The 18,159-nt window shown below is 41.8% G+C and overlaps 2 protein-coding genes across 3 annotated transcripts in view; one reads left to right on the top strand and one right to left on the bottom strand.

Moving 5' to 3' along the window:
- tmem131 (transmembrane protein 131) overlaps nt 1-13,932 on the top strand; it is a 42,405-nt gene extending 28,473 nt beyond the window's left edge. The window contains exons 25-41 of one of the 2 annotated variants that reach the window (XM_058072745.2): nt 2,416-2,488; nt 2,570-2,721; nt 2,794-2,936; nt 4,509-4,695; nt 4,775-4,960; nt 5,069-5,224; nt 6,517-6,899; nt 6,983-7,167; nt 9,306-9,427; nt 9,492-9,613; nt 9,677-9,838; nt 9,928-10,078; nt 11,320-11,435; nt 12,609-12,690; nt 12,765-12,853; nt 12,926-13,074; nt 13,151-13,932. In XM_058072745.2, coding sequence (XP_057928728.2) covers nt 2,416-2,488; nt 2,570-2,721; nt 2,794-2,936; nt 4,509-4,695; nt 4,775-4,960; nt 5,069-5,224; nt 6,517-6,899; nt 6,983-7,167; nt 9,306-9,427; nt 9,492-9,613; nt 9,677-9,838; nt 9,928-10,078; nt 11,320-11,435; nt 12,609-12,690; nt 12,765-12,853; nt 12,926-13,074; nt 13,151-13,423 — 2,731 coding nt within the window. In that variant the 3' untranslated portion in view covers nt 13,424-13,932. Of the gene's footprint in view, nt 1-2,415; nt 2,489-2,569; nt 2,722-2,793; nt 2,937-4,508; nt 4,696-4,774; nt 4,961-5,068; nt 5,225-6,516; nt 6,900-6,982; nt 7,168-9,305; nt 9,428-9,491; nt 9,614-9,676; nt 9,839-9,927; nt 10,079-11,319; nt 11,436-12,608; nt 12,691-12,761; nt 12,854-12,925; nt 13,075-13,150 lie in introns of both variants that reach the window. The other variant, XM_078790246.1, reaches the window with a different exon arrangement.
- Nucleotides 13,933-14,145: 213 nt separating this feature from the next.
- Nucleotides 14,146-18,030, bottom strand: LOC131129319 (nucleoside hydrolase). Its single transcript, XM_058072746.2, has 5 exons — nt 17,794-18,030; nt 17,428-17,610; nt 17,245-17,356; nt 15,159-15,295; nt 14,146-15,076 (listed from the first exon to the last, which is right to left on the bottom strand). Exons 1-5 carry the CDS (start codon nt 17,974-17,976, stop codon nt 14,717-14,719), a joined length of 975 nt encoding a protein of 324 aa, XP_057928729.2. The 5' UTR covers nt 17,977-18,030; the 3' UTR covers nt 14,146-14,716.
- Nucleotides 18,031-18,159: the final 129 nt, after the last annotated feature.

The raw sequence follows: 18,159 nt of genomic DNA, 5'->3' as shown, positions 1-18,159 counted from the left end.
GGTTTTCCAAAAAAAAAAACACAAAAAAAAAACGCATTTATTAAAAACAGAAAAATGAATAAACTTTGCTTTGGTTCCGATTTTCTACAAGAAAAGCTCTGATAAAACATTCCACTGTTCTCAAATATCTTACTTTTTATTTTTCTACATAAAATAAGATGAAAAATAAACAAATCAAGAATAAAGAAAATCAATCAATCAGAAATAAATAAATATAATAATAATAATAAAACGGCAAATAATAAAAACTTAAGAAACCACATATAGTTGGTGGGTAGACAAACTATTTTTTTCAGATTAAAATTAACAAAACATTATTAGAGTCCTGTAGACATGGCAAAACACGACTATAGTCACATTTATACTTTTTATTTACAACATATTGCGCAACTGCAGGGTCTTGAGACACATGCTAACTCGCAAACTAGAGAGCTAGCGACCTAAACGGTAGCCTCCAAGTTATTTCCTTTAAACTTAAATAGCCAAAAACTTACCAGTTCCACACGGATAGGGAGGATAACTATTAACAGTTATTTAACCTTTAACATGAACATTAATCAAACGTAATAATTTTTTCTGGGTACATGATACCATACAGCATCCATATCAAACTTGTGCGGGCTGCACTAACATTAAACTTTCATATCAAGGCGGGGGCCTCAAACTAGTCTCCTGCGGGCCACGTGTTTGAGACCCCCGATCTAGATGCTGCTCAGGTGTTAAGCTGAACTGCTTGCTGTTCCAGTGTACCCCTCTACTATTCACCCTATGCCGAATGTTTTCTGGCCAACCAATTGTATCACAAAACAAGCTTGCCATGTTTCTGTGCCTTATGTCTGGTGCTTCAGTGTTATACTCTAGATCCCCACTGTTAGCTACAATGCAAATGGCAAAAAGTGCAAGTAATTGAGACAGCTATAATAAAAATGTCTGTTTATTTACACTCCAATAAAGCCCAAGTTATGCTACCGTGCGCTACACAGGCGCCCTCCTTCCAAACCTCCCTGCTAGCTTGAGGTAGACTTTGGATTTGAGATCACCATATGCAGTAAAATTGTTAATTATTTGGTGGATAACGCAGCAAAAGTGTTTACTTTCTCTAAAACACAGGTGCCAAACCCGTAGCCCGGGGGCCATATCTGATGTGGCTTGTTATAACCTGGAAATAGTGCGTCAACAATTCACCTTTTACCATATAAATGTGTTTGTTTTTCATTTTGACTGAATAATTGTATTTGTATTTCATGCGTGTCTTCCAAATGCTGATAATATCTGATCATGCAACAATCCAAGCATTTTTTTTGCTATTACAAATACCCGACACCTTAAGTTTTGCAACAATGTGTTCGTAAAAAATATATAATGCATAAGCAATTGTGTAATGAGCCGATTATAAATTTTATCATAAGTAAAGTTGTAAATCTCTTTGTTATAAATGATTCAATATCCATCTAAATACATGTGTTAAGATATGATTCAGAAACAATTTAGTATAACAACATAATTAATTTAGCAAAAGCCGTCCCTCTCGGTCCCGGACATTTTTAATGATTTTGACGTATTTTTCAAGGCTCACAGAATATTGTGTTCTTGGGCGAGACAGACATGGTATACATCAAAAGAAAGATCAGGAAAAAATGTATCAGCATTAGAACAAAGGTAAGTTACAGCGAAATATCATTCTCAACAACAACAACAAAAAAAACACATTGTGTCACATTGACACAAGCCCCCGAATAGCTGTCCTCAACTATGCCTACTGGTGACTCGCAGTTTTTAACCCAAATTTTACTTAGCAGCCGATGGAAGGATTGCATCTAAAAAAAGGCCTGGTTAGTCGGGACAAAGATACCACTGTATGAATGACAATTACAGAAATACCAGCTTCTCTTCTCTCTGGCTGGCAATGTGCTTTGTGACAACTCAACTCACAGTCATAGTAGATACTAGAGCCCCTGCTCTAAACTATTTAACTGTATTTTTGTCATTATCTTTTTATGTTGTGACTTTCCTGTGGATGTGGTCCCACCAGCAGAAGGCAGTAGCTAGCATATTCAGGGATGTCCTGTGTTTGTTGGAGTTGATGACCCTCTTTTGTGCTGGGTGGGTGAGGTTTATTTGGAGATGATTCCCAACTCAGGCTGGGGGAGATGTGATTTCTGCTTTAAAAAAATGGATCTAAAAGCACAAATGGGCAGGTTTTCCCACAAATGTTTTGATCAAAAATCTGCTGTTTCGTGTGGTGATTCATGAAAAAGCAATTCTTGTACTTTGCCTTGTACTTGCCCCTCCATTGGCATCTGTTTGGGTGTTCCAACTGCTGGACTTTTTTGAGAGCCGACTGGAATGTAAACCTACTGATTGCCTGAAACTGGCCAATAGTGACGTACTGATCCCTTCCGACTCGTTTCCCAGGTTGCAACCAGAAAATCTGTCCAACATCAACATTGACACAAAGACCTTGGAGTTCCAAGTTCACAGAAACCAGGTGAGTTGGCATAAAGGTCTTGATTGAGGCTACGCCAGGATGCACTTTGTCTCCTCATGAACCATTCTGTATGCTTTCCAGACATCTGGTGTCAAGAGCAGCAGCGGCTTTGTCGAGGGATCATCCAAACCGTTTGTGTACAATATGGTCTTGATGCCCAGAGAAGTCAAGTCATTCAACGTCAGATTCACGCCAGTCCGCAACCACAGCGTCTCCTCCCTGCTCATAGTCAGGTAAAGTCACGGCTTCCAAGCCAAATCCTTCCTACACATGTGTGTGCTCATCTCTGAAATCTGGCTTTTCAGAAATAACCTGACTGTGATTGACACCCTCGTCCTTTACGGACAAGGCACCACGGAGAGCCTGAAGGTCGCGGGGAAGCCCCCGGGTCACGGAAACTCGCTGAGGTTTAAGGTGACGGAAGCTCTGTTGAAAGACTGCACAGAGAGTGAGTTTCCTATTAAGATTCACTAGAGAGATCACTAAGACTTACTTACCTACACCAGGGGTCATCAACGGGCCTGCGGCTGTTTATTTATTGGCAAGAAATATGATTAACAAGAAAACAAAAAGCTTCCAGATCGTCCTAAGTGAAAGTAGGATTTTTTATAAATTAAAACTTTTCATAGTAGAACACTTGTTTATGACCTTCTAAATGTTTTTTTTAAACCCTTCATAAACCCTTTATTCACAAGTGCAGTTTAACAGTTTAATTATAAAATATTAGCAAATTGAATCGGCACTGGACTAAGCAAAGTTCGGTTTTGATTCAAACTAAATTTCAAGACTGGACAGACGAAAAACTGGCAATACGGAGTTATTCCAACAAGTGAAAGAAAAACTCGGGGATGTCGGTATCATGTGATGTTGATGTTTACGTTTTACTGCGCATGCCCTATTGACTATTCTGGTTGATTTTTCATGGTGCATGTAGACAAGAGATTGGAATATTCCTTTCTATGGATACCATTGTTTCCCGAAAGGTCATTCGGAAAGAGAAAAACTCGTAATGTAAAAACGTGGCTACTGTTGAGTGTCTGTGGTGTAAAGACTGGCAGAGCAATGTAATATTGGTCCGTGTGGCAAAACCTACCTTGTTCCTCCGATAGACTTTTTGATGCACGTGTGAGGTCGTGGTGACATTTTGTAACATTTTTGGTTAGTGGTGTGCCACAAGATTTTTCCATTGTAAAAAACGTGCCGTGGCTCAAAAAAGGTTGAAAAACACTGCAATATAGTATACATAATAAGAGAAGGCCATTTGAGACTAAAACTCACCTGTTCAGACTTGGGTTTTCATCATAGTGTCAGTTGCGGCCCCAACATTAGCCCAGTTGTTGGGCCTAGTTGTGAGGTCATTCGAACTTGTTGTTCTGGCAATCAAGTCTGGTGCTTGTGTGTTTCACCGCACATGATAGTAAGATTACGGACACGGAGTGACCAGTATAGAATCTTTGAAAAGCATCATATTTGTATTTTACTTCATTTAGACATCTTTATGCTTGGAAATGCATCATGTCACATTTGCTTAAATGTGATTTTTTTCTAGGCTGTATTCAGCCATGAAACAGCATGATTGATCAATTAATTTTGAGCACAAAGCCACAACATTGGAAGTGGTGAGGGATTACGGTAATTCCTTAAGCAAGCTCTTGTGCGACTGAAGCTTACCACAATTGATACAAAGTGGCAGCCCTGATCACGCCTGCTGTGTTGTCTTCAGATTAAGTTCCCTGCCTCGAACCACGCGAACTGATATGTGAATCTCAACAGATTTAACAAAACAGTGGTAGTCAGTGGATGATGTGTAGCTCTACCACCTATTCAGTGTCGAAGCATGAAGTCCATTGGTAAAATATTTTGGGGAAAAATAAAATGCCAAAGGCAAATGAGCTTCATTCTGAGGATTTCTGGGGGGAAGTCACAGTAAACTCAGTGGGGAATTTCCTATCTCTTGCTTTGAATGCCACATAATAGTTGAAGCGCCTTGCTCTCATCCCAACTAACTGATCTCAATCAGAGACAAGAGTCCAGGAACCAAACTTCACCATGAAGAGAACGTTCCGTGTGGAGAACATGGGTCTGCTCCCCATCACCGTCCGCTCAATGGAGATTAACGGACAAGCGTGCAAAGCGTTTGGATTCAAGGTCCTCAACTGTGAAGGGTTTACACTCCAGCCAAATGCGTCGAAAGACCTCATCATACTGTAAGGCAACAGACTGCAACCTGTCTGTCTCCACACGTGATATGGTTTAGTAAGCCCCCCCCCCCTTTTGGTCTTTCAGGTTTACACCAGACTTTACCTCGTCTCGGGTGATCCGCGAGCTCAAACTGGTGACATGCAGCGGCTCGGAGTTTGTCTTCATCCTCAACGCCTCCCTGCCATACCACATGCTGGCGACTTGTGCAGAGGCACTGCCCCGGCCGAGCTGGGAGCTGGACCTCTATATCATTGTGTCCGCCATCATGAGGTGAGAGCCCCCTCATCTCCCCCGCCGCCGTTGTTGTGAGGATGATGCGAGACCTTGATAGGCTGACTTTTGCGTTCCTTTTTCTTACGTGTTTATTTGCTTCCCCAGTTTCATGTTTCTGGTGGTGATTGGCACCGCATACCTGGAAGCTCAAAGCATCTGGGAGCCCTTCAAGAGGCGCGTGTCCGTAGAACCCAGCTGCACCTTGGAGACTGGGAGGCCATTTAATCTCAGGGACATTGTGCAACTGCACAGTGATTCAAAGTGAGTGCAAGGCGTACTAACGAGCCACATGTTTAGCTAAAGCAATGGTGCCAATATATTATGCATTACCTGCATTTCATTTAGTCCACACACTGTACAGCAGTGGTTCCCATACTTTTCATATTCTCTTCATGGAATGGCCGCACATACAACAAGACGTGTACCAGTCTGCTGGAAAATTGACTGGCTCTATGTGCTTTTAAAATATAATTTATAGCAAGAGTGACAAACTGGTAAGATGTGGTGAACATCTGTAAAACAATACCACTAATCTAAGGGTTCCTTATTCACAAGCAGAATATATTTATATTTAGAGCATAGAAAAGTTGACATAATGTGAATGAAATGCTGTCATGGTGAGGAGAAGGAACGCTGGTGTAAGCAAGCATTTCCCCGATGGACTGCTCACACAGTAACCAGCCCCCATCCACAACTAAACATGTCAAAAAGGCGACCTGAAACACCGGCGATAGTTCCCGGAAAAAAATCTCCTGTCTTATGGAGCGTGACTGGACGATATTTGGGTTAGCTTAGTTTAGCAGAGCATGCTTAAGCGGCTGTGTGTGTGCGCGACTCAGGTTGTATGAGTGTGTTTACACCGTGTTGTGTTTTACCGCTTGTTAATGTACTCACAGTGTGAGTAAATATAAAATCTTACCTTCATGCACTTTAACATATCATCATTTGGGACTAAATATGAGGTGAAAAAGGTTCAAAATACAGTACCACGGTCTGTGCAGCATGGGAGAAATTTACAAAGTGCGTTTAAGTACCCTAGAGTGGGACTACTTGATTAAATATGCAAAAACTGTTTGTTTTTTTCCCCCAAAATTAATATCCCATTACATAACATTTGATGTAGTTATTTACAAATTAGTGTAATTCAACATTAGTGTTATTTTTGGGGGGGGTTTATCATTGCGCTTGAACTTTTCCCAAGGCCTGGTTGTTGGGGACCCCTGCCTTACAGCCTGCTTGTGGATATGATGTGATCGTTTACACATTGAAAAATACTGTAGGAATCCCACTTTTATACAATTGGCTTCTTTACACTATCATGTAAGATTATTGAAATGTAACTGTTAAATCCGTTGTCTGCACTGTGCAGGTTGTTTACATGAGGCGTTTAGGTGCCTGATGTAACTCACTATAAAGCCCTAAATAATTTTTATTTAAGTACCGTGTACCATATTTTGGGAACTGTACAGTATCATGATGAGACTGTATTTACAATTTATTTGCAAAAATGGCCAAGTGATTTCAAGGCGGTGACGATGGCTTTTACGTTACAGTGACTCATCCCAGAACTCCAGAGGGTTATACGTGTCCAGCAACGGAACGGTACGCCCCGTAGCCCGACAGAGTAACGCCCGAACCATGTCGGACTCTGACAGCCAAGACAAGCGGTCCAGGATTGGCTCCTCCTCCCAGCTGACCAGAGGAGGTAGCGCTTCACCCCAGGATGGTCCTCCCACGGCTTGTCAGCTGACCAACCGCAAGGCTCGCAGTACCAAACCGGACCTTCAGGGTCAAAGTTTAGCCACATCGTTGCCACACAGAACCGTGTGCTCTGATGATGCGGAGTACGCCAACCTGGTCGGCGCTATGGACAGCGACCTGGACCGTCCAGACTCTCTTGGTGCAGATCCAAGCTCTCCGTCACCTCAGAACAAAGGTGCAATATAGCTCATTATTGTCAGAGCAGACTAGACCAAAATCCCTAAAAGGACCTTTTGTGTCCATGATGTGTTTCTGCAGCGTTAGAATCCAAAGGGAAGCTGCGAGGCAAAACAAAAGCTCAGAGGAAGAAGGAGGAGAAGGAGAAGAAATCCACAAGCAAGACTCAGGGCTATGAGCTGAAAGACCATTTGGCTGACAACGACGACAGCTCCTCCACTACCACAGAGACGTCCAATCCGGACATGGAGACCAGCGTTAAAGAGGTACTGCTGCTCCACATGATACACATTTCCAAGAGTACTTATAGGTTATGACACTGGGCCTGATACCAGACAAACCATGTGATGATCTTATTATCACGTACTATTTAATCAAAAGACCATTTTGTTTCCAGAAAATGTTCAGTTTATTACATGTATTATGTCTAAACAGTGTAAATTGTGTTTTCACACTTGTGCGCTGTTCTCTGATTGGTTGTTTCACGGGCACGATACCAGAGCAGCGCGCTCTGAGTGAACAGCTACGGGGGCTGATACTGGACATGGTTAAACTCCATATATCACTGCCCTGGGCTTTGACACAGTATCATTTCGGCCTTTTTGCGTATCATTCATGGGCGGTTTCTAGGGTACAGGGCCAATTAATACTGTAGTATGTGATAAATTTTCGTATGGGCACACAACGGTTCCCTCCAGAATGGGAAGGAGGGAAAAACACAACCCGGTCAGTAATGTCATTTGCATCTTGCGAGGTGCTGCAAACTGACTTTAAAGGGAACTTATTGTGCTTTTTCCACTTTTCTGACCTATGCCAAAGCATCAGATAATGAGGTTTCTACATTTGGAAGGTAGATCTGGTATGGCTCTCTGAGGTCTGTTCTAACATGCAGTTCTAGTGACTTCAATGCGATCAAGACATCCTTATATGGGCTGCAGATTGCCTGCACTCTGTAAACACAGACCTACGTATCCGGAAAACATCGGGTGTGCTTGGGAGTGTGACCAATCACCGCGGAGTGGGGTGTATCCAGAAATGGAGTCATTGACTGCCAGCCATGTTCAGAGAAGAGAGATCTCTCCTGCCATTTTTGGGCCATTTTTGTTCAACTTTCAAGAATGCCATAATATTGAGTTTACTTTCATCAGAAAAATATGTTGTTTCTAGCCTTTTGGGTCTTTATAAATTGTCAGTATAGGGTGGTTTCAGCTTTTGACAAAAAGAGAGAAAATGGGTACTTGATCCAGACGCTTTAGAAATATTTACAATCGTCATTAAATTACTACAGAGTATGATGGCAATGTACTACATCTACTCCCAGAGTGATGATGTGTGATTGTGGGGATGAATCCCTGCTGCTGACCGATACAACCACTCGTGGGATTAATCAGGGCTCACTTTCAGAGTCATCCGACTCTACACTCCATCCAGAGTCGGGCTCAACAAAGCTAACCTTGTTTGCTCGTTACTATTGTCAACAACAACGGCATCACCTATGTCTTCCCTTACCCTTTGTGATTGGAGCAAAATAGAACTGTTGCCCCCCTAATAGGACTAAAATACATTGCCTACAAGCAAAAGATGTAGATACACATCTTTGGCAGTCGATGAGTTAAACAGTTTGTGTCAGAATCAGGGAGTCCATGAAACACTGCAGAAAGCGGTCCACAATTCAATACAAAGCACTGAAAATTTGCATAATGAGCCCCCTTGCATAGTAAAAGGTTCGAAGTAATCCAGCTCTAGGTTGCACATTTTTCAACATGACTAAGTTATATTCAAACAAGAGCATGATTTATTAATATATAAAATGTGATTGTAAAGCCACTTGTGGTGGTAAGTGAGGTCTATTATTTTTAGGTGATTTTTAGGTATTATTAGGTGGCAGTAATAGACAAAACATTGAGACATTACCTTAACACTGCATGAAGTCCAGCTATGGCATAATGGTGTCAGAGTGAAATAGGCTCTCCTCGTGTCCCGTGTGGTAGTGGTAACTGCAGGACGCATCTTCATCCTCAGTTTTAGGGGTTCAGCAGTTGGTTTTGCTTAAAGTTGATGTTCATCACGGCGGCAGAACTGCTTAAGTCGTAACATTTTGAAAATTTTTATCGAATAGAGCTGAAATATTGATACTATCAACTAATAAAGCACAAAAGATTGTCTTGAAATGCAGGTTCGAGAGCACCTGCAGGTGTTCCCAAACTTTTGGCGGGTAGTGTATGTTGTTTGTTTATGATAATTTTGAATAGCCCTGACATAAATACAGAATTAGACAAGAGGAAAAAAGTGAGCTGCATCCTTCTGGTTGGAAAATGTTTGGGCACCCCTATTTGTGTTGTCTGAAGGTGTACTGTGATGAATGTGATTGTCTGTAAAACTCCGCCCCTGTCATTCTTGCCAGGAACCAGCGAAGAAGAAAGGACGGACAGGCAAAGAAGCAAAAGAGCAATCAAACTTTATTATTAAACCTAAGAGTAAGAAAGCGGGATCCACAAAGAAGGACAACCAAGTAGAAAAGTCCAGGTATGTATATTACCAGGTATATTCAAGAAAGGTGCTCGGGTCCTTATCGTGGTGTTCCTTGCAGTTCACTGGAGCTCCCGTATGTGCCGCCACTGGAGAACAAACAGCGGAAGAGTTTTGCGGCGTCCAAAGCGCTTCACCCCCTCACCGCTGTCCCAAAAACACGGCAGCAGCAGAAACCCAGATGTGAGTTTTTATCATCGTCGCCGTTGTCGTATAGGAAATGTGTTCATTTCTTGATGCGTTTAGCTGGCGTAGTCGACGGCAAGCTAGAAGAGGGGCGCTCCTCCCTGTTGGCCAAATTGTTGTCCAGCAGCTTGGTGCAGGAGCTCGGTCACAGCAGCAGCTCTGAGGGCGAGAAGGACTTCGGTTTACCAGAGTGGGACCTCCCAATGGCCTCACACGGCGTCGGTATGCGTCCGTCTCAATGCCTCTTTCCACGCCACGCCATACACCTGATTACACACAGTCAGGGTTTTTTTTTTTTTTTACACCCACAGGAGCGGATAGTCTTCAGCAGATCTCCCTACAGACATTCAATGCAGACCCTTTCCTAAAACGTTCAGCCACAGCAGGGGCCTCTTCCCCGCCGCCCACCTCCCCCAACTTGTTGTCCCGAGGAAGCTACAGCAGCGTCCTCAACAGCAACAGGTGCACACCCCCACACCACCCAGAGCAGTCATTTGTCAGGTGTACCCAGCATGCAGATATTTATGTAGCAATAGCACAATTTATATTTAGTATATTAGCTGCATCCACTAAATTTAAAGAAAAGCTCGGGTCTGGGTGAGACTGGGCCGCATCTGGATTTCCCAAAAAAAAAAATAAAACGCATTTATTAAAAACAAAAAAATTTTAAAAACTTCGCCTTGGTTCCAATTTTCTTCAAGAAAAGCTCTGATAAAACATTCCACTGTTCTCAAATATCTTACTTTTTATTTTTTGACACAAAATAAGATGAAAAATAAACAAATCAAGAATAAAGAAAATCAATCAATCAGTAATAAATAAATATAATAATAATAAAACGGCAAATAATAAAAACTTAAGAAACCACATATAGTTGGTGGGTAGACAAATTATTTTTTTCAGATTAAAATGAACAAAGCATTATTAGAGCCCTGTAGACATGACAAAACACGACTATGGTCACATTTATACTCTTTTTATTTACAACATATTGCGCAACTGCAAGGTCTTGAGATACATGCTAACTCGCAAACTAGAGAGCTAGCGACGGTAGCCTTCAAGTTATTTCCTTTAAACTTAAATAGCCAAAAACTTACCACTTCCACATGGATAGGGAGGATAACTATTAAGTTATTTAACCTTTAACATGAACATTAATCAAACGTAATAATTTTTTCTGGGTACATGATACCATACAGCATTCATATCAAACTTGCGCGGGCCGCAACATTAAACTTACATATCAAGGCGGGGGCCTCAAACTAGTGTCCTGCAGGCCACATTTGGTCCACGGGCCGCGTGTTTGAGACCCCTGGTCTAGTGTCTATGTTGTTGCACAGAATGATTAACAATCATCAATATTATGTTTGCCACCTTGTAATAACACTTTTTAGTATTATTAGAGACATGAAATAACACTGCTATAGTTCCCTTTACAGTGCTATTGCTAAATATAGTCAACAAAATAAGACTTGATTGCTCCGTGTTCACTTGCAGTGGCATTTGTCTCATCAATCATCACTTGTTACTGACACCTAGTGACCAGTGGAGAATATGACAAATCACATCATGTCTTTCAGTGTCTTTCTGAATTAAATGAAATGCTTAGTTTATGTCAAAAAATGCATACAATGTGTTTAAAGATGCATATTTGCCATTCATGGTCTTGTTGTAGTGTAAAACACATCGATGTTCCTTTGCAGCGATGTCAACCAGACCAAAGCTCCAGGGAACAAAGTGTCCTCCCCCGGTCCACTCCCTGGCAAAAATGGCAACCCCACCTTTGCCGCCGTGGCCGCCGGTTACGACAAAAGTCCAGGTAGGGACACGCCCCACAAGCATTGAAGGATTCAAGCATCAGCAACTTGTGGTTTTGAAACCTCTTGACTGCATTTTGTCGTCAAAAATAAATATGTATTTGGGAATATAATTTTTAAAATAAATGTTAGTGGTACCACTGAGAGAAAAATATATCCCGATGGTAAGTCATAATTATGAGATAAAAAGTCGAAACTGTGAAATAGGCAAGTCATAATTATGAGTCATAATTGTAAGATATAATGTCAGAATTATGAGGGGGGGGAAAAATGAAAATGTGAGTTTAAAAGTCATACTTATGAGATTTTGTAACTCAAAATTATGAGTTTGGAATAAAATGTCATAATTATGAGACAGTCAAAATTAGGAGATTTTTTTTATTTTATATACTTAACAAAGCCTATTGATGGACATCTGCAAACAATACAGATGTAAATATGCCAGATTGCCAAAGTGCGGCCGGGGTCCATTTGTTGTACATGATTGTTGTATTAATTGGCCAGCAGAACATTCTAAGAAAAAGGCAGCAAAAATGGAAAATTTCACTGTAGTGAAAAAGAGTTGTGATGTAATTATTATGAGGAGAAATAATTTCAGTCAGTATAGTACCATAAAGTTGAAATACTACTACTACAAAGTTTAAATTATGTTGTGGGAAAGGTTAGTCTTATAACAATAAAGTCACATTTAAAGAAGAATTTAGGAAATTATAAATAGCAGAAAATTATTATAGCAGCAAAATTATTATAATTATTATAAATTATAATAGCAGAAATTTTCCAAATAATGTATAATTTTTTAGTAATTTTACTAAAGTCACACTACAGTATTAAGAGAAAAATTTAGGAAATCTAATGAAAAAAGTTGCAATTTACCGGGAATAAATTTTTTAATTTTCCGAGGAAAAAATTTATTTTTCATTTTATTCATTAAAAAAATGAGGTTTTTCCACCTATGTAACCCATCTGAGATGGGGTTAGTTTTTCAACAAGCTGTGCAATGACGTCATGCCAGGCTTAAGCCTTGCAGTTTCGATGCTAGCCACAAGGGGGCGTCCTTGCACGCCTTGTGGAGACTGTGAGTTCCTGATAGGCGGTATTATTCCTCAGCATTCAGTGACAGTGAATTCATTTGGAATGATGCAAATGTAAAAGTGAGCGTGCTTCTCCACCAGGTGGTTCTGGACCTGGTAGAAGTGAGAGCCAAGCAAGGAGTCTGGCACCTATGACATCGGTGGAGAGTGACGGCTCAGACAGGTATCCAATGATAAGATCCTGTTAATGTCACATGACACTACCTTCATCTCTCTCTGTTTGTGTGTGTGTAGCAGCTCAGGGTTGTGGAGTCCCATCGACTCCATCCACTCAAGCAACTCCTTCTCTGCTTTCGGGCCTAGCAACTCCTTCAACCTAACAGGAGGTAACCCGCACAGCCGACGGCAAGCGACTTCCTGCGCTGCAGACTTTCATGTGACGATGTCGTCTTTTCTAGTATTCAGCAGGATGAACCTCCAGAAGCCATGGGAGCCTCAGCAGAGCTGGCCCGACTTCACCACGGTGCCGTCGTCCACTTGGGACAGCGCCGACCCTGTGCACTCCTCCTGGCCCAGCAGCTCCAGCTCTCCCACCGCGCCCACCTCAGTAAGAGCTAGTCACACGCAGCAGCAGCGCCTTCAAACATCCAGCAGGTGCTCACTTCTTTTGTCTTGTGTCTCAGTCACTCCTGGGGAACGGCCACAACCCCTGGTCCACGACCACTGCCTTTGGCAGCTCCATCTGGTCCACAAGCACTAATTCCTCCCTGCACCCGTTTCCCCTTGCCGCCAATTCGCCCACCCTCCTGAGCGGCCTGGTCAGCGGCAGCCCCGCCCCCTCCCCGCCGGCCTCTGGCGAGATGAGCGGCACATACAACCCGTGGAGCATGTGGCGGCCCACGCTGAGCCGACGGAGCTCCGAGCCCTGGCCCAGTACTTCGGAAAACGGCAGTTAAAACTGCATGACTGCACTTAAAACGACGCGTCACCATAGCAACGGTCGCTAAATTTCCCGTATTTTTTTTTTAATTGGAGAATCCCAACAGAAAGAAGCTTTCCAGCAGTTGTTCAGTTCTTTGTGGCTTTTTATTGACGCGGGCCGACATACAAACTTTTATTCCGAATCCTTTTAACAGCGCCCCCTCCTGGAGTAAAGGTCAAATATTAGCACATGAAGGCTAAAGGAGACGTTCTGGCTTGTAAGGCTAAAAGTTTGGTTCATGACAGGATAATCTCAGTTCATTAATGTTCACATCAATCATTTTGGTTTCACATCCTTTTATTGCTAAGGTTGCTTTGGCCCACAAAAGCAGCCCCGCACCTTTTGATTGGACGTCAAGGAAGACTTTTCCAAATGTAACGAGCCCCCTTTTAATGTCATAAAAATTGGGTGACAATCTTAAGTTTGAGGTTTGGATTGTACCTGGCCTGTCAGCAAATGGAAAATAAAGGATTTCAGCAGAGAGCCTGCTTGGCTTGATTTGTCATATTACAACTTTTTGAAAAAAATCAAGCTAATATTGTAACCTTAATCTTTGAAAGTTACCTTTTTTCATAATGCATTTTTTTCTTATAGGGTTACACCTTTTTGGTCTTAATATTTCAGCTTGTAAAATATTAGTTTTTTTTCATTTGTTTAGTTTCTACTTAATTTTTTTTCAATGGCCCATAAAATGGCCCATAAAAAAAATGCAACATGTGACCAGAGACCAAATTATTCGTCTTTCTTCCATTTTAGCTGTTTTTTAAAATTTTTTAGAACGTGCTGAGGGCACATAAAAAATGACACGGATGACAAAATTACATTTTTTTTCCCCCACTTTTGCTGTTTAATTTTTCTTTTTTTTTAATCTACTGTTTACAAAGTGGTAAAGGCCAAAAAAAACATGCCACCTGCCACAAACGTCCCCAAGGCCCACACTTGGGACACCCCTGCTCTAAATGAACATGACTGTCAAGAAGCTGTCACAGGCAATACAGCGCCCCCACCTGGCGATAAAGGAATCCATGCTAATTGCCAAAGGGCCACATTTTCTTGGGTACATTACAGGATTTATTATCATAGAGGGGGTGAAATGTGATAATTGTGCCGATGTTAGGATGCCATCTACTGTACTGTTGGAACAACAAGCCCCATTTACAGAAGGTCCCGTCATAATGGGTTTATAACGGGCACCACAGATAATGGGAAATGCTGCATTATAGCATCAGATGTCAAGAAAATGTGTAGACATGGAAGTAAGCCTGCATTACATTCCGAGCCTGAGCGACGCCACAAGCAGCCGGGCCATCTTGTCCGTGTCACACTTGGTGAACACGGTCACACGGTGCTGCTTCTTCAGCGTGTTAGCGAGGTCCAGCGCCAACATGCCGCGACACATGGCGCCCTGCAGCTCCACGCGCACCGGACACACCATGCTCTCCGTGACCACGCCGGCATCCACGCAGGCCGCCATGGCGTACGAGTCGAAGGAGACGAACCCCGGCCCGAAGTAGACCTCCCGCTTGCTCCTCGTGGCCTCTCTGGAGTAGCCCCAGCACCTGGACGTGATGGTCTTCATGAAGCGGGCGGCCGGAGAGTTCTGGTTGATGAGCTCCTCGAAGAACTCCTGAGCGGGATCAACACCGACACGGCTCATCGGGAACCCAGCAGGGGTGAGGCTTGTTTCATCAGCATGTTTTCCTTCTTACCCACGTCAGAGCATTTTGGCAGCAATATTCCCACGATGCCAAGTGGGTGGGGCAGAGGAACTCTTCCAGGACGATGTAAGCGGACTCTGGATCCTTTGCAAAGTTAAACTCTGCGCACGGCAACAAGTTACCTTTCCCTGCACAACAACATCACAACGACATGGTTTTGAAACCTCATTTTGTCGTCAAAAATTAAAATGTATTTGGGCATATAATTTTTTAAATACATTTTAAAATGTAAGTTGTGCTCTCCATACTGAGAGAAAAATATATACCCCCATGGTAAGTCATAATTAGGAGATAAAAAGTCAAAACTGTGAAATACATAAGTCATAATCAAGATTGTAAGATATGTCAAAATTATGAGGGGAAAAAAGCTGCAAATGTGAGTTTAAAAGTCTACTTATGAGATTAATTTGAAACTCAAAATTATGAGTTAAGAATAAAATAATTATGAGATAAAGTCTAAATTAGGAGATAAAAAGTTAAATTATTGGAAAGTCCGATTTCTGAGACAAAAGATGAAATTATGAGATAAGTCACAATTTTTATATTAAAAAGTCATGAGATAAAATGTCAAAATTGTTTATTTATTTAATTTTTATTTATTTAACAAAGCCTATTTATGGACATCTGCAAGCAATATAGATGAAAATATACCAGATTATAGCACAACTAGTTTCCATGTGTCGTCCCCTGGCAGGTAACAATAAACAATGTAAAAACAATAAAAAACAAACCAAAAAAAGCCTAAAATTGGTCACAGACTTGGGGTGTTTCATTCACTTTTTGAGATTGATTTTAAAGATAAAAGTGATCAAGTCCAAATTATGAAATAAAAAGTCTGAATTCTGAGAAAAAGTTGAAATTATGAGATAAAAGGCACAATTCTGAGATTTAAAAGGTCTTGATAAAAGTCATAATAATGACATCATATTTCAAAAATTGATGAGGTAAAATTGATAGTCAAAACTATGAGACAAAAAGTCATAATTATGAAATATAATGTCATAATTATGAGATAAAATGTCAAAACTTCTTTCTCTTTGGGCTTTTCTTTTCAGGGGTCGCCTCTCTGACTTTATCTCCAAGGCCTCTAACATGTAATGTCCTTCTGATGTACTCCTTCCTGATCCTATCCATCCTGGTCACTCCCAGTGTGAACCTCAGCGTCCTCATCTCTGCTACCTCCAGTTCTGCTTCCTGTCTTTTCCTCAGTGGCACTGTCTCTAGACCAAACAACATGGCTGGTCTCACCACAGTTTTGTATACCTTTCCTTTCATTTTAGCTGAAACTCTTCTATCACACATCACGCCTGACATTTTTCCTCCATCCGTTCCATTCTGCCTGCACACGCTTCTTCACCTCCTTTTCACAATCTCCATTGTTCTGGACTGTTGACCCCAAGCACTTCAAATTCTCCAAGTATCTTTTCTCCCTGTAACCTCACTCTTCCACTTGGGTCCCTCTCATTCACACACATATACTCCGTCTTGCTGCAGCTAATCTACATTCCTCTCCTTTCCAGGGAAAACCTCCACTCTTCCGCATTTCCACCACCTGTTCCCTACTCTCACTACAAATCCCAATGTCATCTGCAAACATCTCAGTCCATGGAAATTCTTGTCTAACCTAACCTTATAACTTTTTTCACTTCATATTTTGACTTCATGCTTGTACAATGACTTCAGATTTTTAAATTTTTGCTGTTGTTGATTAAAAAAAACTTTTCTTGCTAAATTAGATTTATAGAATGTGCCGTGGGTCAAGTAAAACAAACAATCGGGAACTCATTTATAGCAACACACAAGCATAAGTCTTTTGTCTGTTTTACTCTTGTAATGTCTACTATATTGGGTAATAGGAAAGTATAGGTGACTATAGGGGTGTTATTTCATGTCAAGAGGGCTCTAATTATGTTAAGTGTATTTAAATAGTCAAGTTTAGACAAGAGACAAGTTTTCTATGCTTTAACTACCAAAATATTTCAGAAAAAATGCTATTTGTAGGAAAATCACAACCAGTTAGCTAATGTATGTAGTAAACATCGCAGTAATAGAAGCTTGATATTGACTGATGTTTTACCTTCCATGTTGCCACCCATGATGTGTAGCTCTTTGAGCTTGTTGGGGAAACTTGGATCCACTTTGACAGCCAGGGCCAGATTGGTGAGAGGTCCAAGGGCCACCAGGCTCACCTGCACGTGGCGGTACCATGCTTTTAATTGGACTATTAGAACGTCACGGGGCACACAGGTGAACATCCAACCTGGTTCTGGTTCTCTGTCACCAGTCTGATCATCGCAGCCACCGCACCTTCCCTCTGAATCTTCTTCTCCCACATTGGGTCTTTGTCCTCCAGGATGTCTCCGAGGCCATCCGTCCCGAAGTGGTCGCTGGAGGTGTCATTGGTACCAACCAGGGGCCCGGCAGAACCCCGAAACACTGGGATCTGTGGAGGCAAAAAAAAGTTATATGCGGAATCGTTTGATTACATGATGCGTTCAAATGCAATTGTTGAAATGATAACTTTGACCAATCTGAAGATTTCTATGAAATATGAATGTGTATATTTAGTCGTAGTTGACAAATGAGATCGTTTATTACACGAAGACCTTTATGTAAGCATACCAACCTGCTCCCGTTCACAAACGGAGAGAACTTTTAAAACATTTTGGCAAACATTGTCCACCGACGTGTTCCCAAATACACAGGTGACCGCCAGCACGCTGACGTTCGGCGCCGCCAAGGCCACCATGATAGCCTGGGCGTCATCTATGCCGCAGTCCGTGTCGATGAGGAGCAGCTTCTTTGCCATTTCGCTCCCTCCTCGGAGTTGTCACTTTTCCAGGGGACACATGAAGCTCTCGGGGGTAAATGACAGCAGCGGAGGTGTGACTGAGCATTCTCGCATTTGATTGGTTAGAAGTGGAAGGTCCCTTTCGGGGTGTAAATTTCTGTCATTCAAAATGTGACATGTAATGCACTGGGCTAAATAATA

This window comes from Doryrhamphus excisus, linkage group LG4 (genome assembly GCF_037039965.1).
Source record: "Doryrhamphus excisus strain RoL-2023G ecotype Guam linkage group LG4, RoL_Dexc_Guam_v1.1, whole genome shotgun sequence".
Lineage (NCBI taxonomy): Eukaryota > Metazoa > Chordata > Actinopteri > Syngnathiformes > Syngnathidae > Doryrhamphus > Doryrhamphus excisus.
The sequence above is the reverse complement of the archived record's forward strand: the minus strand, read 5'-3'. Positions and strand labels throughout refer to the sequence as shown.

Bases quoted from the DNA above. Each gene is read 5' to 3' on its own strand.
- LOC131129319 (XM_058072746.2), bottom strand. From the start codon at position 17,976: ATGGCAAAGAAGCTGCTCCTCATCGACACGGACTGCGGCATAGATGAC. The intron at 17,611-17,793 runs GTTGGTATGCTT...TTGCCTCCACAG, and splicing joins CCGTTTGTGAACGGGAGCAG to ATCCCAGTGTTTCGGGGTTC. The intron at 15,077-15,158 runs GTAAGAAGGAAA...GATCCCGCTCAG, and splicing joins GCCAAAATGCTCTGACGTGG to GAGTTCTTCGAGGAGCTCAT.